Source organism: Eschrichtius robustus, chromosome 8 (assembly GCF_028021215.1).
Source record: "Eschrichtius robustus isolate mEscRob2 chromosome 8, mEscRob2.pri, whole genome shotgun sequence".
NCBI classification, from domain to species: Eukaryota; Metazoa; Chordata; class Mammalia; order Artiodactyla; family Eschrichtiidae; genus Eschrichtius; species Eschrichtius robustus.
In genome coordinates, this window is record NC_090831.1 from 128797664 (window position 1) to 128811781 (window position 14118).

The 14118-nt window shown below is 41.7% G+C and overlaps 1 protein-coding gene across 2 annotated transcripts in view; it reads left to right on the forward strand.

Annotated features, from left to right (window-relative positions):
- RNF32 (ring finger protein 32) overlaps window positions 1–14118 on the forward strand; it is a 47811-nt gene that overhangs the window by 23517 nt on the left and 10176 nt on the right. The window contains exons 5-8 of one of the 2 annotated variants that reach the window (XM_068549763.1): window positions 1832–1864; window positions 2423–2547; window positions 2693–2801; window positions 3251–5300. In XM_068549763.1, coding sequence (XP_068405864.1) covers window positions 1832–1864; window positions 2423–2547; window positions 2693–2801; window positions 3251–3397 — 414 coding nt within the window. In that variant the 3' untranslated portion in view covers window positions 3398–5300. Of the gene's footprint in view, window positions 1–1831; window positions 1865–2422; window positions 2548–2692; window positions 2802–3250; window positions 5301–14118 lie in introns of those variants that run through there. The other variant, XM_068549761.1, reaches the window with a different exon arrangement.

A 14118-nucleotide genomic window follows, 5' to 3' on the forward strand; every position in this document is an offset into this window, starting at 1 on the left:
TTAGTTCACGGTCATAAAATTTTGTTCTTTACTAATTTGAACTCACACGTTATTTTAAACATACTTATTATGTTCTAGTTCTCTATCAGAACCTAATCTTACATATATGAAAGTTGGATATTTCAGAAAGATATTAGCCCTTAAAGCACAGAAATACCTCTAGGATGATTTAGCATTTTAGTAGCAAAAGAGCTAATAAAGCCACAAGGAATCTTTCTGGCCCCAGCAACCTCTTTCTTAATTATGCTATAAATATCTAGCCTGACTGTGGTATGAAGAATGAAAGTCTGAAGTTGAATATCTTAAGGGGGAATCAGGATGCAACATGCCCACCATTTCTTCCATTTTGTTTTTTATAAATTTCTCACTATAGTATTTTTGGTTATAGATATAGACACGTGTTTATTTTGCATTTCTAGTTATTGTTCTCATGTTTAGCTTTTTCCTTAGTTATAAACAATAGTTGGCATTTTCCCGACATTTAATGATTTGAGAAGGCTTCGGTTAATCTCACGTGTCCCTGAGATAGGCATTATACCCCTTTAACAGATGAGGACATAAACAATTCACGTGAGCCACAGTAGGCCAGCTCAGGAAGTGTGCTTGGGACAGCTAGAATCTAATCTGAACTTCTGGGACATTTTCAGTGTATTCACCACCGCTGAATCGTTTATTTTTGTTATCTCAGAGAGTGTTTGCCAATAACAAATATTTATGGACATTTAAAAGTATATTTTAAATATACGGAGTAAAATATTATTCAGTATAGATCATCAAATGTCTGCTGATAGATAAAACACTCTGAAAGATGGTTCTATAGAGAATGAGCAGTTGAATGCACGAAAGGCTGCTGTTAGATTCAAGGGGGATCATTAAAAAGGACCCTCGTGACTGAGTTTTTCCAATTTAGGCTTATTGGTTGGCAGGCAGTAAGTTTCAAGGAAAGGTTTTAGAACTTTCTAAGTTCTATTTGTCCTGATATTTCTTCCATTCTTCCCATTAAGGAAGAAACGTGTAGACCGAACGAAGGCATGGGGGGGGGGTCACTTTGAAACTGGAAAGTTTCACCAGGGTCAGGTGGCCCTGGGAAGGTGGAAGCCTGCACCGCTGGGGAAATGCCTCTGCTGCCTGCCTCCGTCCCGCACATTCGGAGAGAGGCCGCGGGCGCCTGAGCCGCTTGTGCTGGCTGTCCTGGTCTCACCCCTCCCTGGCCTTTCCTTCCAGAAGAGCCAGCTACCTTTTTCTTCGTTCAGTCCAAGCTGCTTTGTCACAGCCCAGAATGTCATCACTTAGTGGAGAATTTGGGTCACAGGAAGGTAGAATTTTCTGGAGACCACACTTTCCCTGCATTTAAAAAAGAAAAAGTGATTCATATGTCTCTAGGATGTATTGCTAATTAAATTTAAGAGTGCAGTTGAGTTGAACAAAGTCCTAAGAAAAGATGTTTGTTTTCCCTTCTCTGCTGCCCACCCCCCAGCCTGGGTCCTCACCAGCGTGCACTCTCTCTTTGGATCTGCCCAGAAATACTTCTCTTTTGTAATTGTTTCAGTTTTAAATATACACTCATTCTACAGCAAACTTCATGTGTTCGTTTGATGTTTCAGATTGTTGTTAAGTTAGTTTTTCTTGTTGAGATTATATACCTGCGCTATGCTAAACTGAAACGCTAAATATTGTAAATATCAAAGTTGTTAATCGGCTTTTTAAATTTTTCAAAGAAACAACACAGCCTACCTTTTAAATAGTCAGAGTTTTTCTTTTAATTAATGCGTTTATGCTGCTTCTCTTTTAAACTAATTTAAACTTCAAACATCTGTCTTCTCGCGAACAGGTGCTGCTTTCATGTTCCCATGTGTTCCACAGGGTGAGTAACCCGCCTTCGTCCCATCCTGCAGCGCTCGCAGCATCCTTGTAGCTCAGAGGGGTGGAGCCTCGTCTCTCTCACTTAAAGGCTCCTAAAAGGAACCATTTATTTTATCCATAATCACCATTTACGCGTAGAAATATGACTTTAGGCTAGAGTGCAATTCATCCTGTTTTGAAAAGGGTGAATTTTCTGTGGCAAAAGAGCCACAAATGTTTGTAGGAGAGAGTGTGGCTGGTAAGGTACGTCAGAGTGGGTGACAGCTCTCGTCCTCTGAGTTCACTGCACAGTCGCCCGTACGCAGGGACCATCCGCCATCACACGAGGTGTTCCCAGAAGTTTCTGATGTATCTGCATGTATATTCTTGTAAAATACCATTTTTGGAACAAGCTTCAGGAGGAAGGTGTTAGCATCTGATGAAACTTCTCCCCTTCATAATCTGAATTGGGCTAAGTCTCATAATTATGAGAGAAAACAACACTATAATTACATTAGAAGTAAAAATGTTGTTTATAAGTAATTACTCGCAAAATTTTAAGTGAAATGTTTTTCTTCAGGCATGCCTTCAGGCTTTTGAAAAGTTCGCAAATAAAAAAACCTGTCCTCTCTGTAGAAAGAACCAGTATCAAACCAGAGTGATTCACGACGGGGCCCGGCTCTTCAGAATAAAGTGTGCGGCCAGGTGAGGGGTCCCCGAGCCGCAGGGACGTGCCTGCCCATCTGAGAGGGTGCTGGGAGGCCTCTGGAAGCTGCTGGGGGGGTCTTCCCTGTGGCCTCGCCGCGCCCCCGGGCTGGCACGGCGGGGCTGATGGGGTCCTGTGCTCCAGGATCCAGGCCTTCTGGAGGGGACACGTGGTCAGGAAGTGGTACCGGGAGCTGAGGAGGACGGTGCCGCCCACGGACGCCAAGTTGAGGAGAAAGTTCTTTGAAGCAAAGGTGGGTGTGACCCTCGACGCTCCGGGCCGGGTCCCTGCCGGTGACTCATGGGTCACGGAGGCCAGCGAGGCCATGAAACCCTGAGCCTTACTTCAGTTTGGGGCTTTTTACAAATGGTTGAGATGCAGGCACCTTAAACTGGCTTTCTAACCCAGGCGGTCCATACTTTCAGATTTCCTCTTCTAGTCAAATCATAAAATTCATAAAATTGGAATAAGTTTAAATTCAAAGCAACTTCTGTTTGGCCATTTTATGACAGTTGTTTAAATAAACATCCCCTGAGAAATGGAAGGGAACTTAAAAAAAAAAAAAAAAAAGGCCCGCAGTGCTACCATTTTATTAAGGACCTCCTGGGGTCACCAAAATGCGAGCGTTTTAGAGATAAATAACTTCAGTTTCTACCCTTTCTTTTAACCATTTTTATCTGTACTTTTCGGCTTGTTTGACAGCTTTCTGTTATGTGCCTCATACAAAAAAGCCAGGCCCAGAGGAAGGAGCAGCTCCCCGGGCCGCAGTCCCCGGTCTGCCCTCCCCAGCTCTGCGGCTTCAGGCCAACAGCTGCAGCTGTGGCCTCAGAGTCTGCGCCTGTGATGTGAAGGAGGTAATCCCTCCCTGCAGAGCTGCTCCAACCCTGAGAGTCGCAGCACACAGTAGGCACCTGAAAATTTGTATCTATTACAAATGTTAACATATTGTTCAAGTTAATCTTTATGCTGTTTTAGATTTAGGGCTAGTCCACACTTCTTTAGGATAGCACTGTATGAGAGTACGGTATTCTGACGACGTGACCCTCAAATCACTGAGATAAAACTCACAGTCACGGCTTCCCTGTTACGGTTATTTGTGGAAGCATCACTCACACATTTATTTCGATCTTTTCTAAACGTACCTGTTTTTTGTGCTGCACTCCCATGTGGAACAATGAGTGATAGAAAATTACCCTTCACTGTGTGCGGGATCCCCTTTCTTCCGCTGTGTGACTTCCGTGGGCGTGTGAAGCGTAAGGACCTTGGCCCCGTGCAGCTGCCATCAACACATCACCCCCGTGCTGTCGTCCGACCCCCGGCCTGACCTCAGGCCGCCGGGCTGCTGTCTCTGCGTCTCCTTCTCTGGCATCTTGCAACTTCGCCCACCCTCTGTGTGCCGGGGTGGGAGGTGTGAGGGGGCTTCTTCAGAGTGTCCCAGGACTGCGTGGGAATCCTGAGTAAGAGGATTGAGGCTCGACTCTAAAGCAGTGCGATAATAGATCTTTTTTCTAATACCCTTCCTGATCGCTTAGGTAACTGTTCCAGGCAAGGTGGCTATCAGTATGTGCAAAAGAAAATCAGAGTCATGGCTTACGTGACGTCTGTGCCTCAGACTTAACCAAGAAAATATACTTGATTTGCCCTCAGGAGTAGGAGACCATTAAAGGCAGCATGTGAGCAAATGGCCTTAAAATACTGTGGATCTTGATGACGGAGGTTGAACAGTGGGTGGAGAGATTTGCTTCTGTGGCGCCGGCCGGCTGGAGATGCCCACGGTGCTGTCCCCTGTCCTGGCTCTAGGAGGCGCCCCTCTGGCAGGGTGGGCAGTTCCTGCAGCCGCTCTGGCCTTTGGAGAAGTCGGGGGCAGAAGCAGGGGGGTGAGAGGCTGTGATCGAGAATCTGGGATTCTACCTTGTTTTCTCCTAGTCATTCACACCCCTTCCAGCAGGACGGGGCGCGGAGGACGTCTGGGACAGGGGATGGGGTCCTGTTCTGTTGCACTTCTGATCATTTAGTAGATGACTCTTGCAATTTGATGATTTTTCCTACCTTTTCCAACTTGATGGAGCTCACATGCTGAGCTATAGGCATGATCTAGGAAGCGTTAATCCACAACTTTAAAATGCCAATGTGCTTTAATGGAATTTGAAAGATGATTGAACTAGGTCACTGAATTTCATTTTACCCAGGATTCTAATAGATATGTCCAGACTATATGGACGCACACAAACAACAGTTTGAGAACTATATGTCAGGAAATTACTGTAAGCTATTGGGTGAACAACTGTCGAGGAACTGGATTTTCACACAATCTCAAAGAATCATCCCACACATCAGTGAGAATTTATAAAGAGAATGAGAAGTCTGCACACTGGAAAGGTCTGGAAGACATCTTCGCAGCCCAGTGACCACCACTAGCTGCACAGAGTGACCCATGGGTCTCTCACGTGCATGGGGAGCACTGGGACCGAACACTGCCTTTGCACGTTCACGCCAAAGCTGCTTCACCTGAACCCAGTCATGCGGACACACGTAGCCAGGTAAATCCAAAGTGAGGACTATTCCGCAAAGCAGCTGACTTCAATTGTAAAATGTTATAAAGAAAAGAAGAGGAATGTTCTAGAACAAAGCTGTCTGAGAGATACAACATTTAAATGTAATGAGAGGTCTTTGATTGGATCCTGGATCAAAACTAAACGTAAAACCAGTGCTATAATTGGGATATGTGGGGATATGAACATGGACCATATATTACACAGTAGTCATGTGTCAGTTGTGTGTTCATTGCAGTGTCACTGTCAGGTACAGTGTCCTGGTTCTCAGGAGTCACATGCTGAAGGATTTAGGGGTGAAGTATTGTGATGTCTGCATCTAACCCTTAAATAGATCACACACTCACATATACACATGTACATCCGAAGAGAGAATATGAATGCAGTGAAATGTTAACAATTAAAATGTAAAGATAAACTCTATATGAAATGTAGAACTACAATGTACAGTTTCTAAATCCCAAGGAGTTGGGCTTGAGTCAGAAATGAGAAGGAAGGGGCGGGAGGTTGGAGGGGAGGAGGAGAGGGTATAAACAAAAATGGAATTCACTCCTTACACCAGAATATATTCCATACAGAACAAAGAGTTAAACATGAAAACTTAAACATAGTAATTTTAGAAGAAGGCATTATAAAATAAATTCCTCATCTGGTAGTGAGAAAGACCTCTCTGGTATGATCTGTAAAACGATAAACACACACACACAAACCATAAAGGAACGGATTGGTAACTACATAAAACTTCAAAACGTATGTATAAGGAGAAAAAATTGAAAGACCAATGACAAATCAGGAAAACATATTTGCAATTCAAAGGACTAAAAGCAAATTTCCTTAATATGTGACAAGCAGTTTACAGGACTATGGATACGTGATTACTGTATAAAAAGACGCTCAACCTTACTCATAATTAGAGAAAACTAAACTAAAGCAAAAATAAGAACCTGTTTCAACTATTAGATTGGCAAGAATTGAAAATTTTGATGATAATTATCTAGAGCTGATAAGAAGGAGGGGGAAATAGTCTTATAAGCCATTGGTAGAACTAAGAATGTACCATCCTGCTGGCTGACAGTTCCCTTTGATCCCTTCTCTAGAAATTTACCCCCCAGATATGCTCATAATGTTTTCTAAGATACATTCATGAGTATGTTAACTATAGCAATGATTATAAAAGAGGAAGAACCATAAACAACCCAAGAGCCCGCCACCAAGGAAGCATGCATACAATGATTTCTTCACAGCAATTATGAAGACCAAAGTGGATATATATATGTGGTGATATAAAAAGATTTCCTACAGGGACTTCCCTTGCGGTCCAGTGGTTAGGGCTCCACGCTTCCACTGCAGGGGGCACGGGTTCGATCCCTGGTCGGGGAAATAAAATCCCAAATACCACGTGGCACGGCCAAAACATAAAAAAAAAAAAGATTTCATACAAGTCAGGAAAAGGCAACAAGAAAGGATAATGAGTAGAAAATGTAAGATGATAGGATAACAGTTACAACAAACAACGATTGAGATAAATTTCTGTATTAAACAATAGATTCTTGAATTACATTGAAAAAAATCTGCTAGTAGCTGCTTATGGGAGATTTGAACCAAATGAAACAAAAATGTTCTACACAAAGACATGCTCAAGAATAAATGAGGAATGTGCAAACAAAAGAAATAAAATAGAAAATCACAATAAAATAAATGAATTTTAAAGTGTATTTGGGAATCAAGAATCTAACATACACTATTCTGGTGTTCATGACACTGCTATTCTGTGGTACATAGCTAAAGCTGTACTTAGAGGACAGTAGTGTCAAGTACATTTATTATTGAACAAGAAAGATGAAAGAATAATGAACCAACCATTCAAATCTTTAAATGTAGGAAGTAGAAATTATAAAAATAAAATAAGTAATTTATTAGGAAAAAAGTAAAACTGGTAAATGAAGCCAATAGCTGGTATTTTGGAAAAGAGAAACTATAAGATAAATAGCTCATCAGAGTTTAAAAAACATTAACAGTGAGGTGGATGGACCTAGAGTCTGTCATACAGAGTGAAGTAAGCCAGAAAGAGAAAAACAAATACCGTGTGCTAACACATATATATGGAATCTAAAAAACAGAAAAAATGGTTCTGATGAACCTAGGGGCAGGACAGGAGTAAAGATGCAGACATAGAGAATGGAATTGAGGACACGGGGAGGGGGAAGGGTAAGCTGGGACGAAGTGAGAGAGTGGCATTGACATATATACACTACCAAATGTAAAACAGATAGCTAGTGGGAAGCAGCCACATAGCACAGGGAGTTCAGCTCAGTGCTTTGTGACCACCTAGAGGGGTGGGTTAGGGAGGGTGGGAGGGAGAGGCAAGAGAGGGGATATGGCGATATATGTATACATATAGCTGATTCACTTTGTTATACAGTAGAAACTAACACAACATTGTAAAGCAATTACACTCCAATAAAGCTGTTAAAAAAGAAAAAAAAGCTCTTCCAAAAACAAAACAAAACAAAAACAGGAACAACTACGAGGTAAAGTCTCACCAGGGTTAAAACAAATTAGATAAAGCAGAATGCAGATACACAGAATGGGAGACATAATCACATATGTGGAAATTATCTCTAAATTATAAAAGACTATTGTATACAACTTTGTGCTGTTAAATCTGAAAATGTAATTGAAATTACCTCCTATAAAAATAGCAAACATAGAAAGAAATATAAAAATGACTGAGAAAGGGGCTTTCCTGGTGGCACAGTGGTTACGAGTCCACCTGCCAATGCAGGGGACTCTGGTGGGTCCGAGCCCTGGTCCGGGAAGATCCCACATGCCTTGGAGCACCTAAGCCCATGCGCCACAACTACTGAGCCTGCACTCTAGAGCCTGTGAGCCACAACTACTGAAGCCTGAACACCTAGAGCCCATGCTCCACAACAAGAGAAGCCACCACAATGAGAAGCCTGCGCACTGCAACAAAGAGTAGCCCCCACTCGCTGCAACTAGAGAAAGCCCGCATGCAGGAATGAAGACCTAACACAGCCAAAAATAAAATAAATAAATTTTAAGACAATGACTGAGAAAAATTATATTAAAGCATCTCAGTCTTTACTGAAAATATATTAAATTTAACAGCCATTCCTAATAATGACAGCGAACTAGAACTAAGTGAAATTTCCTGTCACAATAAAGACTACATATCGGAAACTAAAAACACATTATTTTAGATAGTGAAACCCTAAAGATGCAAAATAGGTTACCCACAATCACACTTTGGCCATTCCTTGCCAATGCAATAATACAAGAAAACAAAAATACAATGTGTGTGCATTATATAATCCATATTTATTATCTATACACATGGATTTTAAATCTATAAACTCATTTGAAAAATTATTAGAACGAAACCATTAGATGTTCAAATTCAAGATAAATATGCAATAATAATTGCTTCCTGTATAGCAACAATCATCAGATATAAAATGCAATGGAAAGGGATCCCTTTCATAATAGTTAATACCTAAAAATAAACTTACAAGAAATATACAAATACTGATAAGGAAAAGTTTTTCTGAGGATGACGTTGGCAACGTGGCCAAATAAGTTGTCCCTCACTCGTATTCCCCCTAACCAGCAACACAGCTTGGCATTCATCCATGGACAAAACTGCCTTAGTGGGAACTGTGGGATCCAGCACCATAAGCCAAGAGACCCGGGAGGAGTCTCACCCACCCAAGCATCGGGTCACAGGCACACACACCTTGGTCCAGGCTGTGGACCCTGAAGTGGCCCTTGAACCTGCTCCAAGCTGCCCCAGCCCCTCTCGCCTGCAGCCTGGGTGCCCCTGGCGAGCACTGCCTTAGACAATCACCTACCAACAAGAAAGCCTTTGTGGAAGCCCAGGTTTCCAAAGGCAAAGTTCCAGCACACTGTTGGAACAAAAAATATATATATACAAGTTTGGACACATTGGAGAGGGAAAGAAGAATAGCCTGACTTTACCCATGTCACCCTCCCCCCAAGGAAGCACAGCTCAGGGCCAAGTGATTTCTCCCACAGGGGAAAATGAAGGCATGTGAGTAAGTGCCTGGCTTCCCCAGCCATGTGGGACACTGCCAAAGAGGCTCATCTTTCCCTCACCCCATCCAGAGTACTGAATCATGAGCCACATGACTGGGGATGGAAAAGACTGGGGAAGCAGTAAATAGGACTCTCAGAGGACACTGAAGGGATATGGATCCTACCAACAGTGTTGAGGACTCCATCAAGAAGCCCTCTCAGGAGCCACTGGGGATGCCTCTCCTGCAGGTCCCTCTCCTGGCCCCAGCACGCCACGTGCCTCGCCCACACCATGTGGCTGGCTCCCTGGGTGCACCCCTGATAGTGAGAGCCAGCTTTGGCAGATAGCTAGTGAGCATGTGCAGAAAGCCAGCCCAGGTCTGCAGGCAGGGAGGCACCACCGACTTGAGCTCCAGCCTCACCTTGGGAAAGCAAAGGAGGCTGTCAGCACCTAGCCTGATATGTTGCAGGATTGAGAGAAGGCACACATGCTTGGAATTCTGCCACAGAGGGAGCAAGGAGCGAGGAGCAGGCGTATCCACAGACCGTTTGAGAAGCCTCAGTATCCCAGCAGGGCTGGTGGAAGGGATTTCTCTCCTGAAGTCAGTCAGTAACGACTGGGGGAGGTGACTGCTTCCTCACATGCAAAGACAGCAACACAAGGCTTCAAGGAACATGAAAATCAAGGAAATATGACAACACCAAAGGATCACACTAATCTTCCAATAACTGACCTCAAAGACACAGAGATCTGTGATTTATGTGATAAAGAATTCAAAATAAATGTTTTGAGGAAGCTCGATGAGCTACAAGAAAATACAGAAAAACCATTCAATGAAATCAGGAAAACAATACAGGAACAAAATGAGAAGTTTAACAGAGGGACAGAAAAAATTAAAAAGAACCAAGTAAATTCTGGAGCTGAAGTATACAATGAATGAAATGAAAAATTCAATAGAAAGCATCAACATTAGAATGGATCAACCAGAAGAACGAGCCTGTGAATTAGAAGACAAAACCTTTGAAATTATTCAGTAAGAGGAGAACAAAGAAAAAAGAAAAAGAGTGAAGAAAGCATATGTGATCTTTGGGATACAGCAGAAGAAACAATTTGTAAATTATTAGAGTCCCAGGAGAAGAGAGGGAGAAGGAGGCAGAAAGGATATAAAGAAACAATGGCTGAGAACTTCCCAGATGGGGGAGAGATTTAGATATCCAAGTGTATGAAGCTCATAGGTCACCAAACAAACTCAATTTAAAGAGATCTTCTCCAAGACACATTACAATAAAACTCAAAAATCAAAGACAGAGAGAGAATCTTAAAAGCAGCAAGAGAAAATAAGCTTAACTAACTTAACAAGAAAATGCCCAAAGGCTAACAGTGGATTTCTCAGCAGAAACCTCATGGGCCAGAAGATGCCCAAGTGCTAAAAGGAAAACACTGCCAACCAAGAATACTCTATCTGGCAAAGATGTCCTTCAGAAATGAAGGAGAGATTAAAGACTTTCCCAGACAAACAAAAGCTGAGGGAGTTCATCACTAGACCTGCCTCACGAGAAATGCTGAAAGGAGTTTTTCAAGCTTAAAAGAAAGGATGCTAATTAGTAACATGAAAACATATGAATATATTCATCACACTTGTGAAAGAAAGCACATAGTCAAATTCAGAATATTCTAATATTGTAGTATTGTGGTGTATTAACCACTTAACTCTCTTATAAAGGTTAAAGGACAAAAGTATTAAAAATAACTATAGCTACAATAATTTGTTAATGAATATACACTACAAAAAAGATGTAAACTGTGACATCAAAAACACAAAAGGGGGGAGTAAAAGGGTAAAGTTTTTGTATGCAATCAAAGTTATCAGTGTGAAATACACTTATACCTATACGATGTTTTATGTAAGCCTCATGGTAACCACAAAGCAAAACCCTACAGTAGATACACTAAGATAAAGAGAAAGGAATGAGTGCGTACCACTCTGGAAAGTCATCAATTCACAACGGAACACAGCAAGTGAGGAAGAAAGGAACAAGGGAACTACAAAACAGCCAGAAGACAATAAGGTGGCATTAGTAAGTCCTTACCTATCAGTAATTACTCTTAATGCAAATGAATTAATTTCTCCAATCAAAAGGCATAGAATGACTGGATAGATAAAAAACAAAACTCATATGCTGCCGACAAGAGACTCACTCCACCATTAAGGACACAAATAGGCTCAAAGTGCAGGGATAGAAAAAGATATTCTACTCATGTGGAACCCAAAAGAGAGCAGGGGTAGCTATGCTTCTGTTAGACAAAATGGACTTTAAAGCTGTAACAGACAGAGAAGGTCATTATATAATGATAAGTGATTAATTCATCAAGAGGATATAACAAAAGTTAACTCAAAATGCATTACAGACTTAAACCTAAAGCCTGAAACCACAAAACTCCTAGAAGAAAGCACAGGGGCAGGGAATTCCCTGCCAGTCCAGTGGTTAAGACTTCACCTTCCAATGCAGGGGACGTGGGTTCGATTCCTGGTCAGGGAACTAAGATCCCACACTGCGGGGCAAATAAGCCCGCGTGCCACAACTACTGAGCTCGCATGCCTCAACGAGAGAGCCCGTGTGCCGCAAACTACAGAGCCCATGTGCTCTGGAGCCCTCGTGCCACAACTAGAGAGAAACTCGCACACCACAACTAAGAGCCTGCGTGCTACAACTAAGACCCGATGCAGCCAAAAAAAGAAAAATAAATAAATAAAATAAAATAAATATTAAAAAAAAAGAAAGAAAGCACAGGGGAAAATCTTGACAATGGTCTTGGCAATGATTTTTTGGATATAACACCAAAAACACAAGCAACAAAAGCAAAAATAAATAAATGGACTACATCAAACTTAATAGCTTCTGCACATCACTGGAAACAGTCTACAAAATGAAAAAAGACAACTTACAGAATGGGAGAAAATATTTGCGAATCATATATCTCATAAGGGGTTTTTATCCAAAATATATAAAGAACACATACAACTCAATAGCCAAAAAACCCAAATGTCTGATTAAAAAACTGGGCAGAGGAAGTGAATAGGCATTTTTCTGAAGACATAACAAATGGCCAACAGGTACATGAAAAAGGTCTTCAGTATCACTAATCATCAGGGAAATGCAAATCAGCACCACCATGAGATATCACCTCACACCTCTTAGAATGACTGTCATCAAAAAGACAACAAATACCAAGTGCTGGTGATGTGGAGAAAAGGGAACCCTCCTGCACTGTTGGTGGGAATGTAAATTGGTGCAGCCTCTATGGAGAACAGTATGGAGGTTCCTCAAAAAATTAAAAGTAGGACTACCATATGATCCAGCAATTCCACTCCTGGGCATCTCTCCTTCCACAGGAGATGAAGTCAAGATCTCACAGAGATTTCTGCACTTCCATGTTCATGGCAGCATTAGGCACAGCAGCCAAGACACGGAAACAACCTAAGTGTCAGTCAGCAGATAAATGGATAAGAAGATGTGGTACATCTACAATGGAATTCAGCCAAGAGAAAGAAAGAAATCCTACCATTTGCAACAACATGAATGAACCTTGAGGACGTTATGCTAAATGAAATAAATCAGACAGAGAAAGACAAATATGGTATGATTCCACTTATGTGTAGAATCTAAAAAAGTCAAACTCACAGAAACAGAGCAGATGGTGGTGGCCAGGGGCTTGGGGAGAGGGGCGGGGGGAACGGGGAGATGCTGGTCAGAGAGCAAGCTTCCAGTTAGGAGATGTCCTAATGCATAGCGTGGTGACTACTGTTAACCGTATGGTATTATAGCCTTGAAAGTTGCCAAGAGATCTGAAACGTTCTCACCACAAAAAAGAAATGGTAACTGTGTGAGGTGGTGGGGGTGTTAACTAACCCTCCGGTGGCCATCGTTTCCCAACATATAAATGCATCAAATCATCACATTGTACACCTTAAACTTACACCATGTTGTACCTCAGTTATATCCCAATAAAGCTGTAATGAGGGAGAACATCCTTGTTAAATATCAAAATATATATAAAATTTTGGTAACTAAGATTCTTGTGAAATGTTAGATGAACCAGTAGAAAGTCACCCACCTCAGTGCACAGGGATTCTAAGTCTACAGTAAAGGACACATATGAGATCAGTGAAGAAAAAGATTGAGAAAATCAATTAATTTATGCATTCATGTGAAGGAGAAAAATAGACATTACTTCATACCTTATCCTCAGAAAAGTTCCACTTGGATTAATTATGTAAATACTTTTTAAGTGAATAAATAAAATTAGTAGATTACAACATAGATGTCGTACTGGGCACTGAGCTCTGCCCGCGCTCTGGCAGGGGGAACGGCCTGGTGACCCCGGTGTGAGGTAGGAGCTTCGAAAGCCCTCCTGACGCTGCAGGTGGAGCGAGGGGTCAGCGGCCCCCACCTCGCCAGGCCGCTGTGCAGAAAAGTACTGGACACACTTGACGGTGGGCAAGGCAAAGGGACCGCCTTCACTTGGATTTTTAGTAACAGTGGAGCATTGGCTTACGCATACATTAAGACACATATATTATTTAGGGGTTTCGGCTATTTTCTTGTGGTTTTTAAAAGATGTAATCCTGTGAGTAGAATAAGTATTTCACGGTGCAATACTAGAACAGCCTGATGACAAAGAATGTTAGACATATGAAACAACCCTGCACCCTGAGTTAGTAAAGAAAGAAATCATCATCCAGAGGTGCCTTTAGGAAAGACTTTTATCTTAGTTTAATAGCATACCCTATTTTACAAAAAGAATTAAATAGCATTTTTCTAATGATAGAAACTGAATTTTATTCAGTTCATCAAGGAACATACGTGTGTTTCAGTAAAAAAATAAGTTTGAACTGATCATTTTCCTTTAAATACCTGTAAAAATACTTTAACTTAAGCTTGTCCGTATAATGAGGCTTT